Source organism: Grammomys surdaster, unplaced genomic scaffold (assembly GCF_004785775.1).
Source record: "Grammomys surdaster isolate TR1022 unplaced genomic scaffold, NIH_TR_1.0 208, whole genome shotgun sequence".
In the NCBI taxonomy this organism is placed as follows: Eukaryota; Metazoa; Chordata; class Mammalia; order Rodentia; family Muridae; genus Grammomys; species Grammomys surdaster.
Genome location: NW_021604653.1, coordinates 757,601 through 783,635, shown reverse-complemented (window position 1 = coordinate 783,635; position 26,035 = coordinate 757,601). Strand labels below are relative to the sequence as shown.

Genomic DNA, 26,035 nt, shown 5'->3' with positions numbered 1-26,035 from the left:
TCTGTGTCTCTCTCTCTCTCTCTCTCTCTCTCTCTCTCTCTCTCTCTCTCTCTCTCTCTCTCTCTCTCTCTGTGTGTGTGTGTGTGTGTGTGTGTGTGTGTTGTATACATTTTAAGAGTGATTTTTGTTTCTTAAGAATTTGGTGGTGTTCTCTAAGGTGCCTTCTCTTTTGCTTAAAGATACTGAATTGAAACTTGGAAAACAGCTCAGATGATGTAAAAGGCTTGAGGAACTTGAGTTAAGTCCTCAGAACCCAGGTAAAACACTGGGTGTGTCAGTGAGCCCATGTAATCCCGGTGCTGGAGAGGCAGAGACAAGTTCCAGAGACTCTGGCAAACCAGTCTAGGCTGATTTATAGAGTCATATAGTCAGTGAGAAACCCTGGGTTAAAGAAAAAAGAAAGAAAGAGAGAGAAAGGGAGGGAGGGAGGGAGGGAGGGAGGGAGGGAGGGAGGGAGGAAGGAAGGAAGGAAGGAAGGAAGGAAGGAAGGAAGGAAGGAAGGAAGGAAGGAAGGAAGGAAGAATTAAAAACCTTTGGGCCTCCACACACACTCACACGGAATAACAAAACAAACACATCCACATAGAGCTATTCAGCTGCCGAAAGAGCCAGACTTGAACTTAGCTTTGCTATTTTCTGGTTGTGCAGACCCCAAGGTCCTTGGAATCCTCATGATCTATATCAAGTCTGATGAATAATATATGTGTTAGTGATTGATTAGCCTGGCCCTGCAACTTTGTGGATTGGTATTGAATCAAAATATTTTATACAGAGACTTTTTAAAAAATTAATAGATAAAGGTTTGTTTCTCCAGCTCTGTGGGCCTGCAAAGTCTCCAGCACTGACCATGGAGCCAGAGATGATGAGGGCTCTGACCGGAGAGGGAGCATGCATAGTAAACTGAGAAAGGCCGCAGCCTCAGGACTTCAAGGCTTGGTAATTTCCTGGAGGCTTTCCCAGCAGCTTGTGCAGGTCCTAGCCTCCTGCTCCAAACAGGGTTTGCAGTCACTGGTGTGATAAGATACCAAGGGTGCAGGTGGAGAGATGGCTGGTGCTAATTAGCTTTGTAGTTCTCCAAGTATCTCCATACTTATGGAAATAGAAGGGAAACGGAATGAAAGGAGAGCCAGGCTGGCCTCCAAAGTAAAAGTCGTAGCACTAGTGGCAGCAGCTTCTCTAACGGATTATGTTAGAATGCATTTCTGGCTGCACAGACGGGTCAGTGGATGAGAGCACTTGCTGAACAAACAAGATCACCTGAGCATTACGTCGTAGGAGCTGTGCATTGCCCGGCTGCCTATAACGGCTCGGGGAGTGGGGAGCAGAGATAGATGGGGCTTGCTGGCCTGGCAGTCCAGCTAAAAACAATGAGCTCAGGTTCTGTGAGACACTGTGAATGATTCATGTGAGTGACGTGGAGAGTGCCACAGCCAGGCGCCTAGCATTTTCTGCCGGCCGCAGCACATGCACAGGAGCATGCAGAGATGCATGTAGTAAATGAGTGAGTGAATGAGCTAATCAATCAATCAATAAAAAATAAAGAGAATGTAGTTTCTCTCCAGAAATGAAATCTGCAAGTAACAGAACTTGCCTGTGCAGATCATTTTTTTTTAGTGTCTAATATATACAAAATATAAAAATAATTTCTAAGAAAATAATAGGTATTTCACTCAGTATTATGTGCCAAGAATGATAGTAGAAGATGGGCTGTCTAGTTCTACTTTACAGGTGAATGTTTGTACTTAAAAGGAATAAAACATTCAACGCCACACTGTCAGCTTGCTTTCTTATATTTGACAACATGAAAGGGGATCTGGGTATAATCTGTGTACAGATCACACACGTGAACACAGCTGTCACCAATATGACATCTACCCATGGAGGCATGTTGTACTGGAGGATAATACCCAGACTGACATTGATGTTGCTGTGACATTTTTCTGAAATGGTGACTGTTCATGGGTAAAGTCTCCAATCAACCAGTAGAAGGCGCAGGGAGTGCCCACCCAGCATACAGAGGCACTGGGTCCCATCCCCATCTAACTCTGTCCCCCCACCTCCAGAGGTGGAGGCAGGAACATCAGAAGTTCAAGGTCACACTCATCTATGGAATGAGTTGGCAGCTGCAGCCTGGACTACATTAGATATTATCTTTTTTTTAAAAGACATTTCCTGATCTATATGGTGCACAGTAAGTACACCTCTGGACAGCTCAGTGTGCACTCTCAAATGGTCTCAAAGAGCTCTATTCCATGAGTCCACACAAAATCCCAGGAAGGCATTTAAAAACTATCTGGGCTGGTGATATAGTGAGTGGTAAAGACCATACTTAATATATTCAGGGCCCTAATGTTCAAAATCAAAATCAATCAATCAATCAATAAAAGTTCCTTGGGAAATGACAAGTCTTCCCTGTGCACAACTGGCCTGATGTAGTCCTTGGTCCTCACCTAAAATGTTTCCACAAATATGTTAAAGGTTCCTGTTTACACCATTGCCATGAAGCGGTGTGAGAAGAAACCACAAGTGTGGACTTCCGACAAGCCCAGAGTAGCCAAGATACACACTTGCTTTCTTTGGCTGACCTTCTTTTATGTTTTTCAATGTAAGGCCTTATATAGGCCAGGCTGGCTTCAAAGACACTGTAAATAAGGATGACTTATCTACATCTTATCTGATCTTCCTGCTGTTGCCTCCTGAGTGCTGGGATTACAGGCACACACCACCATCCTGGTTTTATACAGTGCTGGAATGGACCCTGGGCCTCAGTGTCTGTGGGTCAGGCACTCTATGGTAGGTGCCTCCTCGGTCTCCTCAGCCTCCTTTATCTGCATTTTTTTCATATTTACTCTTTGAGAAGGGGGTTTGCATGTGCCACAGTGCTCTGTGAAGGCTGGAGAAGATCTTGGGGAGTTGGTCCTCTCCTTCTAGCATGTGGGGATTAGACCCAGGTCATCAGTCCCTACAGAGCCATCTCATCTCAGAAGAAAACCTTTAGGAGGGAGACTCACTCCTTGCTTTTCTGATTCTAAAGTGTCCTTATAAATTTTATGTTCTGTGGCTGGAGAGAGGGCTCAGTGGTTAAGACCGCATTCTGCTCAAACATGGGTTTGGTTCCCATCACCCATGGCAGGCAGTTCATAACCAACTGCCTGTAATCACAGCTCCAGGGGATCTATGACCTTTTCTCATTTCTGTAGGCAACTGCCTACAGCTGTATGTATACATGTATAGATACATACATATACATAACTTTTAAAAAACAATAATTTTCAGGTTCTGGTATTGCTGTACTTATTTCTGAAACCATTTGAAATTTCTTCTGATGTCATGAATTTCCCTACCATAGTCACTCCCATATGCACTATTGTTCATTCCTGGGTGATGTTCCAGCCTTAAAAAAAAAAATCAAAACAACAACAACAACAAAAAAGAAAAAAAAACCCTAGGTTTAGTAGTGTAGTTCCAGGCTTGCCTGGAATTTGTGATTTCCTATGTGTGCCTGCCAAATAAAGAAACCACAGGCATGTACCACCATGCCTGGCTCACAGCTTTGATCTTTATTGTGATTTTTCTGTACATACCTGTCTATCGTAGCCCAGAGAATAGATACTAAATTTATGGAGGTGATTTTTGGCTGAGACTAAGTCCTCAAGTGCCCAAGACACTGTAAGGTTAGACTAACTAGTTTCTCACTGTTGTGACACAGTAACAGACAAAAGGCAGCTTAAAGAAGGAGAAGTTAGTTTGGCTCAAACTTCAGGGATACAAGTCTGTCCTGGAAGGGAAGTTATTGGCACCTGCCGTGAGGCAGATGGTCACATGGCAGCCAGTCAGGAAGCAGAGAGAGATGGATGCTGGTGTCAGCTTGCTCTCTCCTTTTTATACAGTTCACTACATGGCCCATAGGATGGTGCTGTTCACATTTGGGTGGGGCTTCCCACCACAACTGACAAAATCTAGAAACTCCCACAGAGATGCCCAAAGGTTAGATCCTGTCAGTCTGACAATCCATATTAACCACCACGGAAGGCTACAGGCCCTGCCCAGTGATAGAGCGCCTGCTTCCTGTACAGCTGCCCTGAGTTCACCTAGGAACAGCTGTCTGAGCCTCTTTTTTATGACACTGTTTTATTTCCAAATGGGCTTCAAAAGTTCAACATCACTCTATTTTTTTTTTCTAACTGCCTATTAGAAGGTTTTGTTTGCTACAGGGAGGACAAGAATGCTTCATCTCCCATTTAAGTTCAACTTGACTCGTAAAGACAGAATGCTTTCTCTAGCCCACAGCCTCATCTGAGCAGTCATACATGTGTGAAGCTAAGATGCAACATGTCTTCTGTCTTGCAGCTGACATCCCAGCACCCTTACGCAGAAGTCTTCATTGGCCGGCCACATGTCTGGACCGTGGATCTCAATAACCGAGAGGAAGTAGAAGATGCAGTAAAAGCCATCTTAAACCAGAAGGTTGCTGCTTTTTTTTTTTTTGTCTGTCTGCCTGCATTTGACCTGTGCCCTGGAACACATGGGGAACATTGCAGTCCCTTGCTGTCAGTAAACAGAGCAGACCATAGGCTAGCGATAGCATCTGGCCTGAGGATTTCAAGGAGGCTCTGGGAGATACAAAACAGCTGGTGGCAGATGTGGGCTTGGGTCTCAGATCCTGCAGACAGGGCTTCTAGGCTCATGGGTCTCAGGCATGAAGAGAGTGGCTGGAGTCATACATGCATACATGATCTAATCCTTTCCTTGGAGAGATCTGTAAAAAGTGGTAGCTTATCCTACCTTTACCAAAAGGGTAAAGGTTATAAAGTAGGGGTTTTCTGTTTTGTGTGTGTGTGTGTGTGTGTGTGTGTGTGCATGTGCACATGTGTTTACATGTTCCTGTGAACTTGGATGTGTTACACATAAAATTCACATGCCTGTGGCTTCTCTATTGCTCTCCATGGTGTTTTTCTTGAGACTTGTATTTTTCACTAAATCTAAAGCACACTGATTTGGCCTGGCAGGCTGGCCAGGCTCTAGGGATCCACCTGTCCCCACCTCCAGCAGCAGGATTGCAGACATGCCCCATCCCATGGGACACTTGAGGCTACAGAGCTGGGCTTGGTCATTCCCCCAGTCTTGTAGTTTTCTACAGCGTATGGTTTCTTTTTCTACCTAAACATGAGGTAGAATCTTGTAAAGGTAACTATTCTAGACTTTTCTGATCAATTTGAAAAGCATTGATTAGGTGCCTTTTGTATACAGGGCACCTTCCAAGTCATTCTGGGAAGACAGGGGATGTCTATGTCCACCATAGATTGAGCTGCCCCTCCCAACCCCTGCCTCCGTGGGAAGTCTGCCATCCTGTGGGAGTTTAGTTTACCCAGGCCTGCTATGGAAACTCTGAGGCACAGCCTCCCTACACTTCTCCTCTCGAGCACCTTCTTCTGGTTATTTCCTGTCAGTGTAAGTGTGCTGTGAGGTCCATAAGTTCAGGCTCAAGAAGGAAGTACTAATGGTAGTCCTCTGTCCCGTCACCAACAATGCCATAGGGCTCCATATAGATGGTCTGCTGGTGACTTCCTCTGACATGTGATCCCAACTTCCTGTTATGAAATGCCAAAGACACGTGTCAGAGTGCCAGCTGATGCCATGTAGCAGAGCCCAGTGCCCTCTGTCTTAACCTTCCCTCAGATGTCTCAGCAGCTGTCAGAATGCCTCCTTCATCCCATATGGCCTTCTGGGGTTTCCCATTCCCCCTTCCCTGATAGCGAAAGCTCTTGTATAGAAATCACAAGGCTTTTGAGAAGCCACGAACCCCACTGTACTTTCTCTCTCCAGCTCCCAGTCCTGAGCTCCAGTCCCTCCAGTCCCCTGGTATGTTCATGTCATAGCTCCTCCTCTAGGCTAAGGCTGATCCTCAGCTGGAAGAAGATTTGTCTAGCATGCACAAGTCCTAGATTCCATCCCCAGTACCAAAGAAGTCAGATGTAGTAGCACATGTCTGATTCTAGCACCCAGGAGGTGGCGGCAGGAGGATCAGAAGTTCAAGGTTACTCTCACCTGTATAGCAAGGCTACCAGCTTTATAAGACATTATAAGACTATATAAGACATTGTCTCAGAGAAAAAAAGTTCAGCCCTCCCAAGGCTTCTAGCTGAGCTCCTTGGTCTTGGCACTTCATCCCTTTGGTTTGTAGCATGAGTTCTTTGGATACATTCTTACCTCACCCACTACTACAGACCAGCCGGTTCTCCCTGCTTCCCGCAGAGAAGTGATCATGTCTTCATTCATCTGATGTTTGTTAAATCCCTGCACTCTGCCTAGCCCTGGGATCCTGGTGATTCACGGCCATAGTCTTTAGCCCATATGGCCTACCTGCTAGCAAGCGAGAATATTCACCTTTTTGAAGACCTACTATGTACTTTACACTATCCAAGCAGTTTCCCATGTACCTTCACCACAGGTTAACAGAGATGAGCTTTTCTTTTTGCAACTCTTTTACACATCAGGTATCTGAGACTTGGGGAAGGGAGGTTGTTCAGGGTCTAGAGAGGAGCACAATGAGGCCTGAGCCCGGTCTGTCCAGTTCCAGGTCTGTAGTTTTAATGCCTGCTGAGTGTGAGTCAGTGGAGGACCAGTAAGGGCCTCACTTGTGTCCCATGTCCCCTTTCATGGTGCCCTGTTGTTTCTGCAGATTGAGCCGTATATGCCATATGAGTTCACGTGTGAAGGCATGCTGCAGAGAATCAATGCTTTCATTGAAAAACAGGTAAGGCCTGTCCAAGGGGTGTGTGTGTGTGTGTGTGTGTGTGTGTGTGTGTGTGTGTGTGTCTGCTGGGTCCCACTTTCTGCTTTCCAGCCCTCCTCACTTGATGCACTTCTGTGGTTAGTTGCCTGCTTTGGAAAACTTCATGTGGCTCTATGACAGCTTGTCAATTTTAAATGTCGCACTGTCATGGTCACCCACGGGACTCAGTCTTCCCTTGGAGTGTGCCCTTTGGGGCAACAGAAGGTCATATGGACACTGACATCTGAGTGGTGAGAGAGGCCCTCCCTGAGCACTGGCTTGTACCCTGAGCAGACCAAAGCATCTTGAGGACCCAGGAAGGGTGAGCAGACAGTGGCTCTAGGTCCTGCCTTCATTACTCACACCACACCCCACACCCCAAAAAAACGCAAAGGTTAGGGTCTGGAAAGATGGAAAGATATCTCCAGTCAGTGAATTGCTTGCCTTGCAAGTGTGGGGATCTCAGCTTGAGTCTTAGAAACCACATTTAAAAAGCCAGGTATGGAAATACACACTTGTCATCTCAGTGCTAGAGATGGGGAAACCCCTGGGATTCACTGTCCTATCCTAGTTGGTAAGCTCCAGGCCAATGAGAGACTATCTCAAAAAGCAAGGTGGGCAGAGCCTGGGAAATGGCCTCCACTTGCACATCATGTTCATTCATCCACATACCCATGAATACACACACACACACACACACACACACACACACACACATAAATGCAGGAATCAAATCTACATTTTCAATGGGTTTCTTTAAGGCCATAAATTCAGCAGCTCTAAACGCATTAGGACTCTTGAGTGACTTTCAAACTGGGCCCCCTTTCAGATGAAACTTGTGAAACCCAGGCATATGCTCTCAGAGGTGAAGAGGACGACCATCACTGTGGTCCTTTAGGATGTCTTAATTCCTTGGGCTTCAAAAGGAACACAGACTCAGAAATAGACAAAGCCAGAAACCCTGTGGGTAGGGAAATCCGAACTTGGCCAGCCCAAAAATACAGGGTTCTCTTTATAGGGCAAGACCAGAATATTTAAGGGTGATCAAGGACTCTGCACAATGGGGATAAGAGCTGCAGAGCTGAAAATAGAAACCATACGGGAGAAACAAATCTAGCAGCCCACGGGCATGTCAAAGGAAGCTGGTGGTTCCCAGAAGCTGGGGCTCTAGGGCCTGAGCTTTGGGGTAACCATGTCTGATCAACTGGGCTGTTGGGGGAACGAGGCAGGTAACAAGAAATGAGGGAGTTGAAATGCATGTGTGTGTGCAAGTGCACATGTACATGTTTTTAAGTGTGCATCTGAGTGTGGATGCATACTTGTATGTACAAGTGGAAGTGGCACATGTACACGTACATAGGGACAAGGGACTACCTCAGCGTCATTCCTTAGCTGCTGTCATCCTTTTCTTTGAGATAGGGTCTCTCACTGGCCTGTAACTCACCATGTGGGCTAGGCTGGATGTCCCATGAGCCCCAGGGACCTGCCTGTGTCCATAATGCAGTGCTGGAATGACAAGCACTTAGCACCATGTCCGGCCTTTCCCTTGAACTCGGGTCCTCATGTTTACCCAGCTTACACCTTAGCAACTGAGTCAGCTCTACAGCCCAGCCACAGGGGTCCAGCTCCCGGGACCGTGAATTTGAGCATTTCTTACTCTTGCTCTCTGATTCTTAGTAAATAAGATGATGGAGTTCCCTTCTCCGTGCTCCTGTGAGCATTGTATGAAAAGTACCCAGAAAGTCCTGAGAACAAGACCTGACCTCGTTCTTAGGAGGAGCAGAATAGTCAGCACTGTTGATGCACCATGCTCTCCTGAGGTACATTGTAATATAATTACATTGGGAGCTCAGCATTTGCCATTATCTCATTCAGTCTAAACAGGACACAGAAAGGACAATACCTTCATAACTCTGGCACAGTCCTTACTAGTGTGTGCATGCAGAATACCATCCAACCATCCATGGGTTCCCTTTCCAAGGGTTTGGTTTCCCATATCAACCAAGACCCCAGAGTACTCAGTGGAAAATATCAGTTCAGTACCAGGAAATGTGCTTGCAAGAGGAAGAAACTATTCTCTTCGTGTTTATTGCAGGGGACTATTCTAATGGTGTGCTTTAGCTTTAGTTAGTAACCTCCTGCCATGTCTACTTAAGCTTCATCATAATTGTGTACACACCCCAGGAGGCTAGGCCCATGTGGGCAGGTTTGGTACTGTGCATAGTTGCAGGCATCCACTGCTGCTCTTTTCAGCCTGCACAGATGTAGGATGTGCTGCTAACACAGCACATAACACATAACACAGAGGAAGGGGTCACTCTGTCCCACCATGCAAGGGTGTGGTTTGTCACAGTGGAGTGGGTAGGCACAGCAGCAGAAGCATGAAGCATCTAGTCATGGTCCCTCCGCAGTCAGGAGGCAGAGCGAGGTGAGGGCTGGTGCTCAGCTCCTCCTTTCTATTCAGACCCCATGGAATGGCCATGCTCACTTAGGGTAGACGGTTTCATTTTGCTTTGCCCAGGCGAGAAGCTCTCTCACAGACACGTCCAGAGCTTTGTCTTCTAGGTGAGTCTAGATCCTGCCAAGTTGACAATATTAACAGTCCCATCATGGGCTGAGGGGTCTGTATACTATCTCAGTCTACACGGTAAGGCCCAGGATGTATCAGGAGTAACTGCAGAGTGGGAACCGAGACACACGGTTGTGGGACACACAGTGGTGGAGCCAGGACTGGTTGCAGGTTTGGTGTAAAGTCACCTCAGCTCTGTGCATCTGCCAGGATCACAGATGCATGTGCCCCATAGCTTACTCCTCCAGTGCTAGGATTGCAAGTGCTTTTTCAGGTGGGTTCTGGTGATCAAACTCAGATCCATATGCTTGCAAGGCATGTACTTCACCAAGTGAACCATCTCTGGGCATTTCTTATAGACATCCTCCGAATTCCTTATAAATTAGCAAGAATGGGGGTTATTTTTGGTTTATCTCAGGAACTGTATCAAAGCCAATGTCCCCTCCATGCATGATGGGATCCAAGATCCCTTTGGCTGGCTCAGATCAGGTCTCCTAGTAGCTGCAGGCCCTGGATCCTAGTGCTTGGAGCATTCATTATATTTTTACAGTTTACAATCTTCAAAAAACATCGAGGGCAGACTGAGGATGCCCCTGGCAGGACTGGGAAGCCTGAGCCTTGGAGGAGACCATCCCCACACCTGGAGCAAAAGCTCTCATTAGTCAGGGCTCAGCTTCCAGAGTCCTCCATGTGGGCTGCATGGAACATGGGCACTTTTATCCCAGATCTCTTTCAAGATTGCGCGCGCACACACACACACACACACACACACACACACACACACACACACACACAGCAACAGCAGCAGCAGCAGCAGCAGGAACCAAAGGAAGCTAAACTGACAGCCTTTAAGATCACCCCAGGCTTCGGGTTACAGTTTAAGAGTCACTGCTGGGAGCTTCCCTGAGACCCAGCTGGCTGGGGTGCAGGCCTTCTCCCCATGGGAGGAAGCTGGCTGCTTGCCCTTCTCCCTCAGTGCCCTGCCAGGGTGCACTGAAGCCAGTGCTGTGGCTTACTGTGTTCGAAATGAGCTCTCTGAAGGAGGACTGACTCCAGCTGATGGGGAGTTTGAACCAAAGTAAAAATCCCCAGCACCAGCAGCAGGTCAGTCACGCCAATTCCCTGTTTTAGGGAAACTTGCAGATTTGCCCCCAGAAGAAAGCAAGTGGCTAGACAGAGAAATAGGTCTCTTTTTGCTTCTTATAAAGATATTCTAACTCTACAGGATATGGCCAGAGCAATGGCTCATTTGGTAAAGACTCCTGCTGCCAAGCCTGACAACCTAGTGTGACCCCCAAGACCCAACTCGAGAAGGAGAGGACAAACTCCCACAAGTTGTCCTCAGGCCTCATAAGTCCTGTGGCACATGTGCCCCCACACATACAACTAAGTGTACACAAAATAAAACTACATCTTTAAAATTTTTCATCTAAATACAGGGTGGTCAGTAAGTCACATGGTTGTTTGGTTTGACAGAGTCTCATGTATCCCAGGTTGGCCTTGAACTCGCTATGTAGACAAGAATGACCTTGAACTCCTGGCCCTCCTGTGTTTTCACAGATGCTGGGATTGCAGGTGTGTACCACCATGCAGTGCTAGAATATGTATGCTTGACAGGCTTTGAACCAGCTCAATCCAGCCCCGTAATGTGGTTAGTAAGAGTTGTTTGGTCACATGCAAAGCAGCAGACATTGGCCTCGGCCCTTCACATACATGTATACACATAGGGAGCTGAGGTTGGAGGAGGCGCAGAGACAGAGAGAGCATTGCTTTGACTGACAACTCTGTTGGTACATTCTTGATTTGTAGTCATTGTGTGACAATTTTGGAATAGCCAAACACACTGAGAAACATGTGCACCGATGGCAGAAAGAGGTGAGGGAGGGAAGCAGGTGGTGCGGGCCCAAGTGAGCTTGTTAACCAGATTGGCAATGGCTGTTTATTCCTCCTTCTGGCTGCAGAGACGCCTCATTGGGCTGGAATACCCTCTTTTTCTACTTTACTCCTATCAAAGCCTCCAGGATGCCGAAATCATGCAGTCCCATTCAGTAGCTCTTTACTGAGTACCAATTAGCTACAGAATGCCGTGGTAGCAGTAAGCCGCTAACTCCTGTGCAGCCTATAGAACTCATCCCAGAAATCCGTGTCTTCTGGGAGCCTTCTCTGGTCACAGCTGCCGCCACTCTGCCCCCTCCCTGTAGAGCCAGCCTTGTTCAGCTTCCAGATGTCCTTCACCATGTGCATAGGTGTCTAGTTTGCTGTTCTGAAGTATTGGAAGTGCCAACTTTCACTACTAGACTGTACGCTAAACCTCTAAGTCCAGGTACAGCCCTTCATGTTCCCATTTCTGATGCCCTGCATGAGGCTGTAATGGTCGTTTGTAAAGTTGTCAATGGACACACACTTTCCTATCTCTTAGCAAGGGCCTTTGGAATGAATGAATGGGTAAATGAATAAGTGAAGGAGCAGTCAGCACGAGACCGTGAGGTGCTTGCATTGCCTGTAGCCTGGACCATGGGGGAAGGAAAGTGAAGATGTCCCTGTAGCCTCCTTATCACCCGCTGGCCACTGCGCCTGCGGGGGAGAGGAGGCTCATGCCCAGCCCTTCCGTTACATTGTGCGCTCCAAGGCGCTCAGCCATTAGGTGCTGTCATAGGTGCTGTAGGTATGATCCAGTGACTCAACTCCACTGCAGCACACAGCACTCGTAGCCTCGCTGTCCTTACCAGTCACCTCTCAGAACTACCCAGGAATGAAGGGCAGGTGGCACTGTCCCCATTTCCTATATGGGTCAGGTGGAGGGAGCTTGTGAGGCATCCATGAAGTCCCCTGCTGGGGACCAGCCCCCCTGCCATGCTTTCTGTGACAACTTGGGCTCCCTCTGATCAGTTGTTAGCTTCAAGCTGTCTGGATGATTCTGTAAGCTTTAAGACTTTGATGCTATTTTTACTGTTCCTGAACCTTTTGGCCCCTAGAATAGATATCTGAGAGGATGCCAGGCCATTGTGATGGGCAAGGACAGGGTACCTATGCACCCTTTCCATTCAGTGCAGACTTGAGCTAGGCATGTGTATTTGAGGGACCTGGGGAAGACAGCTGCTGTCACTTCAGCTCCACTTACAACCCTAAGGACAATGCCCTCTGTCTGAAACTTGCAGTGACTCCTGCTCTGTTCCAGAGTAGATGGCAGGGCAACCATCCATCCAGGAAGCCAGCTTCTCCAGCCGCCCCCCCCCCAGCTTCTCCAGTGCCCCCCCATGCCTTGTCCGAAAGCAGCTGTAGGGGAAGCAACTCTCCCAAGGAACCTAAAGGAAGTCAGTGAGTGCCATCTGTCTGCTGAGTTCCTTCCTTCATTCTGCGGTGGCACCACTGTGCAGGGAGCCAGATGAGATGGGGCCGGTGTTCACGGGGTCAGCCTGCAGATATGCCCCCTCTGTTTTTCTAACTTCAAATTTAACTTTCTAGAAGGGTAAGAATGAATGAGAAAGGAAACTTTGTGGTTGTTCTGAAACTCACAAAGTACAGAGATACAACTAGGGACTGTCAGAGGAGCCAGAAGTTGTAAAAGAATCTGAACTTTGAGCCTTCTGAGCTTTCTGTCTCCCCAGCCTGATGTAATATGCTGGTCAGCTCTCTGCAGCCGCAGCACATACCCAAGATAACAAACTTAGAACAGGGATGCTTGCTTTCAGCTCAGGTTAAGGTCTCTATCCATGACTGGGCCCCACTGCTGTGGGTTTGTGGTGAAGCCCTGCATCATGGCTGAGCATGGTTCAAAGCAAAACTTCTCAGTTAGAGGACTCAGAGAAGACCTGGTGGTTAAGAGCACTTGCTGTTCTTGCAGAGGATCCAAGTTCAGTTCCCAAAACCCACACCAGACAGCTTATAACTGATTTCAACTAACTACAACTCCAGTGAACCTAGCACCCTCTTCGGAATCCCACAGGTGTGTATACACACACACACACACACACACACACACACATACATACATACACACACACACATCTAAACAACAATAACAAACAAAAACCCAACATGGCTAGGAAGAAATGGGAAGGGTCTCCTACACCCCCTCAAAGGCAAGCTCCTCAAGCTCTAAGCCCCTACCTCCCAAAGGTCCCAACACCTCCCAGAATGCCTCACTGGGGACAAAGCTCTCAACACATGGGCCTCTCGAGATATTAAAGGTCTACCTACAGCACCAGGATCGACCTCAGCAAATCCAAGAGGGAGAGGAATTCCCACTTGCCTTCTGGTTCCTTTGCAGCCTGACCATAGGTGTCCTTGTGGATTGCCTGTTGTGATGGTTACTCTAATCATGACCTACAGTCACCATGGAGACACCCCTCTGGGTGTGTTGGTGAGGGTGTTGAGGGAAGAACCATTCTGAATGTCTGTGGCACTAGACCGTGAACTGGATGAGAGGGAGAAAGCAAGCTGAGCACAAGCATTCTTTACTCCATACTTTGTGTCACCACGAGCACAAGGCAGTCAGCTGCCCTGCCCACCACGATGACGGGACCATCAGGCTGAGCCAAAACAAACCCGTCCTCCCTTAAGTTGCCTCCGTCAGCTATTTTGTCACAGCAAGGAGAAAAGTATGATCATTGATACACCTCTCCTGCCGCCTCGCCTTCATGTATGATGAATTAAAAACTGTCTTCATTACAGTGTGTAATGGCTGTGGAAGGTACCCATTTGCTCCTGAGGCCTTAAGTAAGGGTGCTTGCATTAACCACCAAAACGACACTATAAGCTTTTCCAAATGCCTGTGTGTCTCTCAACTGTTAGTTCTATCTATGACAGCTATCCTGATGGATGGGTAGCTGTCATATGCAAGCTCTCTACACACAGAGAACAGTGCCTATTAGTACAGACTGCAGTTCCATTCAAGAAAGTGAGTCTGCACAGTCATGCTGTTGCCCTTAGCAACAGCATCCAGACCCACAAGACTATGCTGCCCATGGATTAGTTCAGGCATGAACTACTACATATAGTGTTTGAAGAATCTAAGAGCAGGGGTCAGAGTTGGTGGGAATGAGCCTGAAGATGGTCCTCATGGGGAATGAAGGTGTGTGTGTGTGTACACGTGCACCAGTGTGTGTACATGTGTACACACAAACATGTATGTGGCTGTTTTGACATAGAGCCTCTAGCCCAGGCTGGCCTCAAACTCATTTTGTAACTAAAGATGATCCTGTGCCTCCCAAGTGCTGGGAGTCTCCATACCTGGATCCAGTGCAGGAGATAGAACCCAGAGCTTCATGCTCACTGGAAAAACACCCTTCCAACTGAGGCAAGTCCTCAGGCGGAAACTGGTGTTTAGAGAGGTCACAGCCTGTCCGAAGAATGTGTCCTTCTTGTCAGTCTTCCTCGGCACAGTGCCTTCTGTGGTTGGTTGCTCGGCTGATGCTGCTTCATTGTGTCCTTAATCCTCTAGCTGATGATGGCTTCACTGTTGTTCTAGGACTTCTGCCATGGCCAAGTGATGTGGCCACCCCTTAGCGCCATGCAAGTGAAGCTGGCTGAGCCCGGGCAGTCCTGCAAACAGGTGTGCCAGGAGAACCAGCTCATCTGCGAGCCGTCCTTCTTCCAACACCTCAACAAGGAAAAGGACCTGCTGAAGTAAGTGTGTTGTGGAGCTGGGGGCGGGGAGAGGGCAGGGCTGTTTGGTTGCTGCTGCCTATCTTAGACGTGGGTTGAGTGGTGCCCAGATTCACTCTTCCCAGCTGTGGACTTCAGGAAACAGTGTGGGAAGGGTCAGCAGGCTGCGCCCCAGAAAGAGCTCACCTCTCAGACATGCACACATATGATGTGTGTGCGACGTGGGCTTCTGTGATGTTTGTGTGTGATGTCTGTGTATATGATGTATGTGTACATGTATGTCTTTATGTGAGTGTTGGTTCGCATGTACAGTGACATACATGTACAGTGACGAAAGTGCAGCTGCCGTTGTTCCTCACCTTCCATCTTGTCTGAACAGCCTCTTGGTTCTCTCCACTGCTAGCCTGTGAGCTTCCAGGGACCTCCCTGCATCTGCCTCCTGTCTCAAAGCAGGAGGCTGGGATTAGAGGCATCCGCTGCCACACCCTGTATTACGTGGGCCTGGGGCCCGTTACCTGTTAGTGCCGTTTTTTCATCTGCAGAACAAGAATATTCTCGAGTACATTAAATTGCTTCTTTGCTGTGGCAGCGTACCTGACAAAGGCATCTCACAGAAGGGTGTGTGGTGGCACTCGTTTTGGAGGTGCAGTCCTCACTGGAGGATGAGCATGGCTACCAGAGCACGAGGTGGATGCTTACACTGCACTCAGAGTCTGGGAGCAGAGAGAGAGGGAGGCAGAGGGACAGGGAGCAGGGAGCTGGCTGTTTCCTTTTTATTCCACACAGAACAGGAGACATGGAGTGGAGCATTACATGTTTAGTCTGGGTCTTCCTTCCACACACATGCCCAAGGCTTGTCTCCTAAGTGACAATTGATGAACCATGTCACTAAGTGACACTGGGATGGGGACAGTGGCACACATGCGTTGCGGGGTAGGAAGAGGAGATCGGCCCCTCAGGCAGTGAAGTAGGCTCAAGACTGACAGGCTGAACCCAGAAAAGCAAGCCCCACAGCCTGCCCCAGTAACACTGAGCCATACAGGTAGGTTTATATATTCCTGTTGTACAACAGAGACGTCCAGCGATTGTCCAGAGTCACACAGCTCCTATGAGACAAAGCCCAGACTTAAACAGAGTTCTGCCTGGCACCCTCTATACTATGTTCTTGGAGCAGTTGGTTTCCACTAGCCCATGGGCCTTTCTTGTTCTGGGCAGATAGAATGGGTACTAATTGGAGGGGGCTAGTACAGCCCACAAGAGAAGATCTAAAATTCTGTGAGGTAAGAACCTAGTACCAGCTAGGCTTGTCAAACACACTGCAATCCCAGCACTGAGGAGGCAGAAGCAGCGGAATCAGGAACTCAAGGTTATCTTTTCCAAGTTTGAGGCCAGCCTGGGCTATGTGAAACCCTGCCCAAAAAGGGGGGGGGGGAGGCTGGAGAGAGAGCTTAGTGGGTCTCTCATCTGTGCTTACCATTTACTCGAGGAGCTGAGCTTGATCTCCAGATCCCAGGTGTCATAGCTGGGCATGGCAGCCTGAGAATGCAATCCCAGTGCTGGGAGGCAGAGCCAGGAATACCCCAAGTGCTCCCCAGCCAGCCAGCCTAGCCACGTGGGCAAGCTTTGGCCAGTGGCAAACCTATCTCAAAAGAACAGGCTGGGCAGCTTTCTGAGGGTCCTGACTCCTGGATTTCACATATATGTGGACATGCACACACACACACACACACACACACACACACACACACGAACTGAACAAGCAAAAAGGCCAGTATCTGTGGGGACAAAAGTCTTTAAAACATAGATACTTCCCTTTTCTGCTTCTGTTCTTCATTCTCTTTTCCCTTCTTCCTCTTCTCTTTATTATCATCTTTATCTTTCTCCTCTCTCCCTTTCTTCTCTGCCTTGTCTTCCCATTTAAGACAGATCTCCTGTAGCCCAGGCTGGCCTTGAACTGACTAAGTTAGCTGATGCTAACCATGAACTTGTGACCCTCCTACCACTGCTTCCAAAATGCTGATCCAACCAGCAGGAACCATCATACCACCTCCTCTTCACTGGTTGGTTTGCTTTGCTTTGTTTGGGATGGCATCTCACTCTGTACCACAGGCTGGCCTAGAACGTCCCATGTAGCCAGGCTGGACACTGAACTTGACTAGGATTGTAAATGTGAGCCTCTATTCCCAGCTAAGTACTGCATACACATCTAAATATGTGTTAGTAACAGTCACTCTGCTGATCTTGGTTCTTGGAAGTGACCATCACTTGTACATCTGTGTGTAGCGCTGTGGGGTGTGTGTATGTGTGTGTGTGTGTGTGTGTGTGTGTGTGTGTGTGTGTGTGTAAGTGCACTAATGTGCATGTGTATATGAAGGCTGACTTTGGGGGACAGGGTCTTCAGTTTTCCTGAGACTCTCCAAGTGGGCTAGGCTAGCTAGCCATCAAGTCCCAGGGATCTGCTTATCTCCAGGTCCCCAGCACTGGGGTCACACGTGCATGCCATCCAAGTGGCTTTCTTTGTTTGACACGACGTCTGGAGCTAGAACTCTGGTCTTGGAGCTTGCATGGCAAGCTGGCTGAACCAGCCCCACAGCCCCTGTTTTGGCTTCCACACACACCATCTCCCTGCTTATGCCCCGCTTCCTCCAGCAGCTCTCACGGTGGGGTACACATTTCTTCTCTGTTGTTTTTCAGCTGCACAGAGTCTCAAAGCTCAGAGAGCTCATTCTCCACTTGAGTATGCAGGCTAGTTCTCAGCTTCTCTTCATTGCAGATAACTCTTCCCCAAAGAGCCGAGCCTCAGAGCCAGTCCCCTGCCTGCACACACTTGGCATCATGCTCTTTCTTTGCATAGTCGAGATCCCTAGATGCGGAGAATATCAGAGTCACATGGATGATGTCATCTCTGAAGTAGGGATATGCTCCCATGCTCAGAGCAGGTAATCCAGCAGTTGGACAGGACCTCACGCAAGTACCTTTCTCTTCCTCTTAGGTATAAGGTGACCTGCCAAAGCTCAGAACTGTACAAGGACATCCTGGTGCCCTCCTTCTACCCCAAGAGCAAGCACTGTGTGTTCCAAGGGGATCTCCTGCTCTTCAGTTGTGCCGGGGCTCACCCCACACACCAGCGGATCTGCCCCTGCCGGGACTTCATCAAAGGCCAAGTGGCCCTCTGCAAAGACTGCCTATAGCAGAGCGGTCCTGAATTCATTCAGATGGGAAAGATGTGACTCCACGGGGCAGGGCCAGGGGGCCCAGAGACGTTCAGGGACTCTGACCAGAGCCTGAGATCTTTGGTCCAGGGCTTGGATTTAGTACTGCTCCAGCCGCAGCCAGCTCATCCCAGTTTACACCAGAACCACAAGAGAGCAGAGGTCAGAGCAGGGGCCTGGGTTTCTCTCCGGAGAAGAAACTCCTCTCTCTCCGGAGGATCTCTCCGGAGGATCGACTGTAGGGAAATGCAGCTGCTCCTGGGATTTTTTTTTTTTTTTAAAAAGAAGGGATAAAAGTCTGGAGACTCATTCAACTGAAAACAAAACAGGAAGAGGGATTGAGCCAATTGGGAAGGACTTTGGGGACAATCCTAAACCAATTAATTTATTTATTTGGGAGGATGGGGGCGGGCTCGGGAGGGAGGAAAGGGGTTGAACAGTTTTTCTGTTCCTCACTGTTAATCACCCACCTTCAGGACCTTCTTGTTCTGCAGCATCAGGCAGGATGCAGAGGGGCTTGTGGCATACTTGAGGGCAGCTGTGGGAGCATGACTCCTGGTGACAAGTGACAGCAGAGAAAAAAGATGGCTTTAAGTGGAGGGATGTAGCTCAGTTTGTAAAATGCCCACCGGCCGTGTGTGGGTTCCTGGGTTCCTGGGTTCCTGGGCTCCTGGGCTCCTGGGTTCCTGGGTTCTGTCCCCAGCACCACACAAAACCAGGGAAGAAGCAGAGGCAGGAGGACCAAACATTCTCCTTGGCTATGTAACAAAGTCAAGTCCTTTGTCCCCAAGTCTAGGCTACAAGAGACCCAGTCTCAGAAAATGGGGGTAATGGCCTTGAAAACACAGCCAGCCACTGTCAAAGCATTGTCAGAGCCATCGAATCCTATGTGTATTTGGCAGATGGCAGCTGAAAACCAGATGACCTTGGTGGGGACATGCCTGTGGTGTTCTGAGGGCCCCACCAAGGTCCAAAGACAGGCTGGGCTGCAGATGAGAGAGGGTGCTTTCCTGTGTGTCTCCTCCTCTTCCTCCTCCTCCTCTTCCTCCTCCTCTTCTTCCTCCTCTTCCTCCTTCCTCTCCTTCCCCTGCTCCCCCCCCCACACATAGCTTGTCCCTAATTTCTGGTTAGAATTCACCTTTGTTGAAGAAACACAGGATTATGTAATTCTTGTTTCATGCTGCGGTAAACTCAACTCTGCCCCCCACCCTCCCCATCAAAGGCTCCAGGAGCTGTCCTTGAACTTGGAGAGGGCATCTCTAGCCTCAAAACAGCTAAGATTTGGAGATGAATGTCAGTCCTAGAGTTAGTAGCACAAGGATTTGTGCCACGCCCCCGTTGATGTCTGATATTGCTGCAGTCCAAGGAGTTGACTGCACGAACTTGATGGTCTCTGGGGAGGTAAGGACAGTTCAGGATGGACGCTAGAGATTCTCCTGGCTGTACCCCCAGTAGGTGTGGCTTACAAAGGGTTGGAGCCTGGGGCTGGCTTTTACTTGAAGCACTATTGTTCTGTGGCGTTTGATCTGTCCTGAGGGCCTAGCAGCAGGTTGGCCTAGTCTAGATGCTGGAATCCCCACTTTTCATACCCTTGAAGCCCTTTTGTGAGTCCATTCCTGCTGAAGTACTGCTTCTGTGCTCTGTACACATGTGAGTTTCTGGAGACACCTCCCACACTTCTCTCCATGCTGGCGAATGAACCAGTCCTCTTCTACCTCTTGCTGTTAGCATTGTCCACCTGGCCCCAGCTGGTAGAGTAGACTTCCTGGTTGGCTGGTGCTGCCCAGCGCCTCCCTGTGGCCAGGTGGAGCCTCTGCCTAGCCGAACAGCAGAGCAAGGCCCGTGACTAGATGAGCCTCCAGAAGCAACAGAAAGGATCTGCTTGTGGTGACCAAGGGGTGGGGAGATGGCGCATGAAACTTTTAGGTCTGGAAAATCACCTGCTCTCCTCTTGATTTCTACCTAGGTGCATACATCACACCAATCACACCTCTAGCGCCTCCCGACCACGCCCCTTTTGGCCCTAAGACAGACACCTCAGGAGCCTGAGATTCTAGTCCTAGAGAATGAAGTGGCATCAAGAGGTGATGTCAGGGCAGGTACTGGCCCTAAGCACTGACAGGGGTCCCTCAAGGCCTGGCTGGAATCACCTCTGCCTAGGTTTAGCCTCCAGGCAGGCAGAAGTTCAAAAGCCTACCTATCTTTATTAAGCTTTGCAAAGGTTTCCTGCGGCAGGATAGGAGAAAGCTGTGCAGTCTCTCGGGAAGGACTCTTCCTGTAGAGTGGGCCTTAGGGCTGTACCCCAGAGTTGTGGGAATTTGCCTGAGTTTCCAGACCTGAAAATCAGGCTCTCCGGGAGTACTAAAGGCAGTGGGTGACAGTGCTGACATTCAACCAGCAGGGGGCGCCCAGATGAAAATAATCCCCATGCTGCTGATAACTGTAAACAGGCAGGAAGGCAACTTTGTCTCTACCTGCAGAAGCCTCCCGACCCTGGGCTCAGCGTCCCTCCACGTTCCTATTCCTCTTCTCCAGTCCAAGACCCCGAGTTACACAACCCAGATGAGTTCTTTCTCCCATGTCATAAATTCCTCTCCCTGTTTTAGGCAGAAATAAGTAAGCTCACTTCCTCTGGTGGGTTCCTGTTCTTGGGACTAACCAACCGTAGTCTAGTTATTAAGAATATTAGCAATAGGTGAGATGTTCCTGAAGGTACACCAGCTCCCAGGCCTTAGAGTTAGCAAGATATGGATGGGCAAGTGGCCATCCAGGGGAAACCGACCTAACCGGTGTATGGGCATTCTTCCTGTCAGGTGTGGGACTGATTGGGAGCCCACAGCAGTTACAAAGCATTGGTGGTCTTGTAGGAACTGAGGACTGTGTGTAACTGAACCTTCCACCAGGAGAGGAATCTGAAATCAGGAACTCGTGTGTTCTGCACGATAATCACAGATCACCTGAACTTTAGAGTTATTTTCCCTTTTGTGAGTTAGGCTCTTAAAATAGAGGGAAAGCTTTATCTAATTTATTGAGAGAGAGAATACACTGCTTCAGAGGTGGAAGCTTTTTCAGAGCAAGAACTCCTTAGAAAGGCCATGTCTTGTTGGATCCCAGCCCACGCACGCCGCGTGCATTTCTGTGTGTGTTCTTGTACAAATGGAAGCACCGTATAGAGGTTGATTCCGTCTCTGAGATGAATCGTTTGTTTTAAGTGAGTGTTTGGAAATACTTGTCTGTCCTTTTGCTGGTACATGTCTTTTCATTTCTCTTTGAGGTTGGATTTTGAAGGCTGGGTGCTACCGAAGGCTAATCACAAATTGTTCCAGCCTGGAATAACTTCATTTGTCCACAGTGTGTGTGCACACACATGGCTACTTATGTCCCCAGTGTATGCGAGCACAAGAGACTGTATATATAGTGTGTATCCATGTATACATGTGCGTTTTGTTTATGTTCCCAGTGTGTGGTGTATGCACATGCACTCCCAGAACAGGGCTGAGGGTGCCAAGAATCCTTTAGTGCCCCAGGATCAAACCCCATCTCTGAATCTGATGATGACCAAGGTAGTGAAGGGCCTCATGTCCCCATCACCCTGGCCCTAGCTGACATGTTGCTGAGGTGGAAAACCAGCCCTCAAGCCATCTCTGTAGAAGGAGGAGCCACCAAATACTTCAGCTAGTTAGCATGGCGGAGGCGAGATCTCTACTTGCCCTTCCGTGTCCTTAGCACATGAATGCCGACGTGAAGCTGCGGTTCCTATTAGTGAGTTGGGTTGCACTGAAACTATGTGTTGTCTATGGGTGAGTGTGTGTTCTTTAGATCAGACCAGGGTGGTTTACCTAGATTGTATGTAATTAGGCACCGCCACCCTCTCCCAAAATCTTGACTGAAAAGGAAAGACCAAGTATTTTGTTAACGACAGGCTATGCTGTATGTGTCATGATTCCAAGCCTGGAATGTTTTATTTATTTAAAACTATTTTAATTTCTCTTTATTCTCTTCCCTTCCATCTGTATGGCTGCACAGTGTGTCTCCGTTAGAGTAGATGGATGTCAGGAATAGGTTTATAGTCCTTCAGGAAGCTAGCAGCCTGGAGCTGGGGATGGGTTCCTCCCATCCGTGTTGCCTTCAACAGAAAGTGAAAAGTTTCTCAGTTTGGGTTTTGTTTTGTTTTGTTTTGTTTTGTTTTTACATATAGCAAAAGACCAAATTAGCTGTATAGTCTTGGATACAGAAAATAAGAATTACTCTAGCTGTCCTAGCACTTAGGACCCTGTGGGGATTCCATGTTTAGCACAGTGCCTGGCTCATAGTAAGCCTGGTGAATGTTCACTATTGATATTAGTAGCATATCATAAAACCTGAGACATAAAGAGCTGTGCTCACCCCTATCTGTTGATTCAGACGTGATGGTTACATAGAAATCCTGTTGTGTCGATCAGATGCTATAGGAATTAATTGTTTCAAATGTCTAAGCTCTGTGCCTACCTACCCTGCTCGCTGGAATTCTAGTGTTTTCTCGAATGCACTGAGTAATTGGAAACTTTGTCAGTCTTCAGCACTCCATGAAACAAGGCTGAATTTATTACCTGAAGTCGAACCACCAAAATGTTCTGGAACATTTCAGGGGTTTCTTTGAGGAACTTTTTGAGCTCAAAATTAAAAGTTCTCTCACAAGTTGCACTCCTTGAATTAGAGTTTAATTTTTACTCCGCTATAATGCAATAATAAAATCTTCAATTTGTTTAAGGGAAAGAGGGAACAGCTCAATGTACAGTCCCCAGGAAATCCCTTTGCTGCCCCCTGCTGGACAGGGTGGCTCCCAGCAGGCTGGTTACCTCTGCCACATTCCCATCCTATCTAAAATTAATCCCACGACTGGTACCTAAACAAATAAACAAAAATCTACCACTACTAACCCCAGAGGAACCATATGAGACCCTACTGCAGGGATTTTGATTTCTTTCTAAACTGGACCCCATGGTCACTTAAATCCCAGTTTGCTGTTTATTTTGTGTGGCTTTAGCCTCTACCCTGTAGAACTGTGAGCGAGTTGCCCATGTGGAATGGAGAGGTGAATTTTCTGGAGTCCAGTTTGCTTTTTCAATTCCTCTTGCTTCTCAGCTTATCACTGACTTTACAGTTCAAGGGATGAAAGTGTCGGATTTACCTTTCTCAGAGCTTCATTCTTCCCCAGATTTTGTGGCACTTAATCCCCCCCCGGCCCCCCCCCCCGACACACACACACTCTCCACCCGCCACAGCTGGAACACATGCTGGTGTGAGAAGTAGTTGCCTGTGGAAGCCAGCGTCGGTAGGAGGTACACAGGGAGCATTGCGTGATAGCCGGCCAGGCATGTGAACACAGTCGGCAGCTCCAATGGAAGCTGGAACACAGAAGATACGGGGATCAGAGCTCAGCCCATGTGTTAAAGAGAACAGTGTAACCACGATGCCAAAGGACATGGTGACATCCCTTCCACTGTAGTTCCTGCCACAACCTTGATGTTAAGCTCAAGGCCGTTCATGTCTGTGTCTTCAAATGGATCCTGGTTCACTTGTTTTCTACTGTCACTTCTAGCGTTAAGTCACGGGACCCTGCAAATGAGGTGTCGCTGTCCCCACATTTACTGTACAAGGCAAAAAGGACACTACTTTGTTTTCCTGTGCTGTAGAGAAACTAGGGAGAACTTTATTTTTCAATAAACTTTTCTTGTGTGACAGGTGGTAGTGATTTGGGGGAGATGTGGCTTAAAGCCACGTTCCATGGTACCAACACACTCACTTGCAAAGGTATGTTCAAGAAGTGGATGGGGCCTAGGGAAATGAGCACTGAGTTTACAAGGTGCTTGCTATACATGTGTGAGAACCTGGCTCCAGACCTCAGAATCCACTTTTAAAGAAGGCAGGAGTGGTAGCACATGCTTGAAACCCCAGTTCTTGGTTAGAGATAAGTGATTGGCATGCATGCCAGGCACACATGAGGACCAGAGCTTAATCTGCAGAACCCATGTAAAAAGCGCACGTGTGGCACCCACTTGTAGTCCCAGCCCTGGAGATGTGAAGACAGGCGGAGCCCTGGGGCTTGCTGCTCAGTCTGCCCAGCCAAATCAGCAAGTTCCAGGTTAGTTAGATACTTTGGAATGAGGTGGACAGTATCCTAAGGAATGTCACCAGAAATTGACCGCTGGCCTCCATGTGTGTGTGCAAACATACATACACAAACACATACATACATGTACACACACACATGTGCCGAATTAGAAAATAAACTTGATTTTTTTTTCCTTCAGAGACGTTTCTGGCCACACCAGGCATTTAAATTTCCATCCAAGTGGAACAGTAAATGACTGAGCATGGCTGTTCTCCAGAAAGAGAGGAAGCAGCCTGGATCCAGGGGTCAATGAGCTGTGGGAACTGCCCAGGGATCTATCATCAGGGCTGGCTAGGCAGGAAGCCCTGGGGTTGAGTCTCAGCACCACGTAAATTGACATGGTGGTGCAGACCTGCAGTCCCACACTCAGGCAGTGGCAGAAGGATCAGGGGCTCCCTGAAATTAGGAGTCCTCCTGGGGAATTTCCCCAGAAAGAGGCACTGTGGAATTCACAACCATCTGAGGCTCAACTCCCTGAACTCTGAGAATGTTAAATGCAAGGAAAGGTACAGGCACAATTCTGGAGCCTGCGTTCCCCAGACTGGGAAGCCCCTTAGTGTCCTTTTGGAAAGTCAGTTGGACCAAAGTTCCTGACTGCAATTGTGTATCTCTTGGTCAAAGTTCTTGGGTCAGAAATATTTCAGAGAGCTTGAGAGATGGCTCAGCAGCTAGGAGCACTTGTTTTGCATGCATGAGGATTTGAGTTCAAATCCCCAGCATCCAAGCTGGGCATGACTACATGTGCCTGTAACCCAAAAACTGAAAGGCAGAGCCAGGAGAATCTCTGGGGCTTTCTGTCTACCAGCCTAGCTCCAGGTTCAGAGAGAGATTCTGTCCCCAGGGAGTAAGATGCTCATAAAAGCGCATATATACACACATGTACTCAGAAATACACATTCACACATACACATGCATACAAATGTACGCAGATACACATTCATACATACATACACACATACATACAAGCACATGTTCACACACAGTGTTTTAGAACCTTAACTTTCTGGATTTTGGCACTCTTGTCTCCGAGTTGGCTTTAGGATGGAACCCAAACTGAACGGTAACCTCATTTATATTTCCTGTGTGCTCCACACCTGTGGCCTAAGGCGCATTTCGTACCATCTTTTTAATGGGCCTCTGTCACATGAGGCCAGGCGTGGACCTTTCTGTTTGTGCCACCATGTCGGTGTACATTTCTTGAGCCTTTTGGGTTTTGATTTCAGGGTTCAGGGTGTTCAGCCTGTGCCTTTCCTTTGAAAGCACCAAGTGAATGAGACATCGAAACCTCAGTAAAACCTGGAGATCAGCCATCGCTCTGCTCCAGTGCCTCCAGCAGCACCCTGTGACTGTGTGGTCAATTGCACTGAGCCTGGCCTCCCCTCTGGAGACCACAGACCACCACATCAACAGACCAAGGTGTTGCTGTCACTGTCACAGGTACCAGCAACCCTGCCTTGCCCACCTTCAGCCACAACAGAAAACCTTCCTGCTGGAGATGGAGGAATGACTCGGTGGGCAGAACACTAGTTGTACAAGTATGAAGACCTGACTTCAGATCCACAGCACCCACATAAAAGCCACCTATGATGGTATGCAGCTAAAACCCTAATACTGGGAAAACGAGATAAACAGATTTCCAAGACCCACAGGCTAGCTGAATCAGTAAGCTCTAGTTTGAGTGAGAGACTATTTCATAGATAGATAGATGATAGACAGAT

General features: G+C 48.2%; 1 protein-coding gene across 1 annotated transcript in view; it reads left to right on the top strand.

Annotated features, from left to right (window-relative positions):
• The window catches only part of Mgat5 (alpha-1,6-mannosylglycoprotein 6-beta-N-acetylglucosaminyltransferase), a 281,270-nt gene extending 258,991 nt beyond the window's left edge, over positions 1-22,279 (top strand). The window contains exons 15-18 of the mRNA XM_028771515.1: positions 4,351-4,467; positions 6,683-6,757; positions 14,815-14,972; positions 17,944-22,279. Coding sequence (XP_028627348.1) covers positions 4,351-4,467; positions 6,683-6,757; positions 14,815-14,972; positions 17,944-18,142 — 549 coding nt within the window. The 3' untranslated portion in view covers positions 18,143-22,279. The remainder of the gene's footprint in view (positions 1-4,350; positions 4,468-6,682; positions 6,758-14,814; positions 14,973-17,943) is intronic.
• Positions 22,280-26,035: the final 3,756 nt, after the last annotated feature.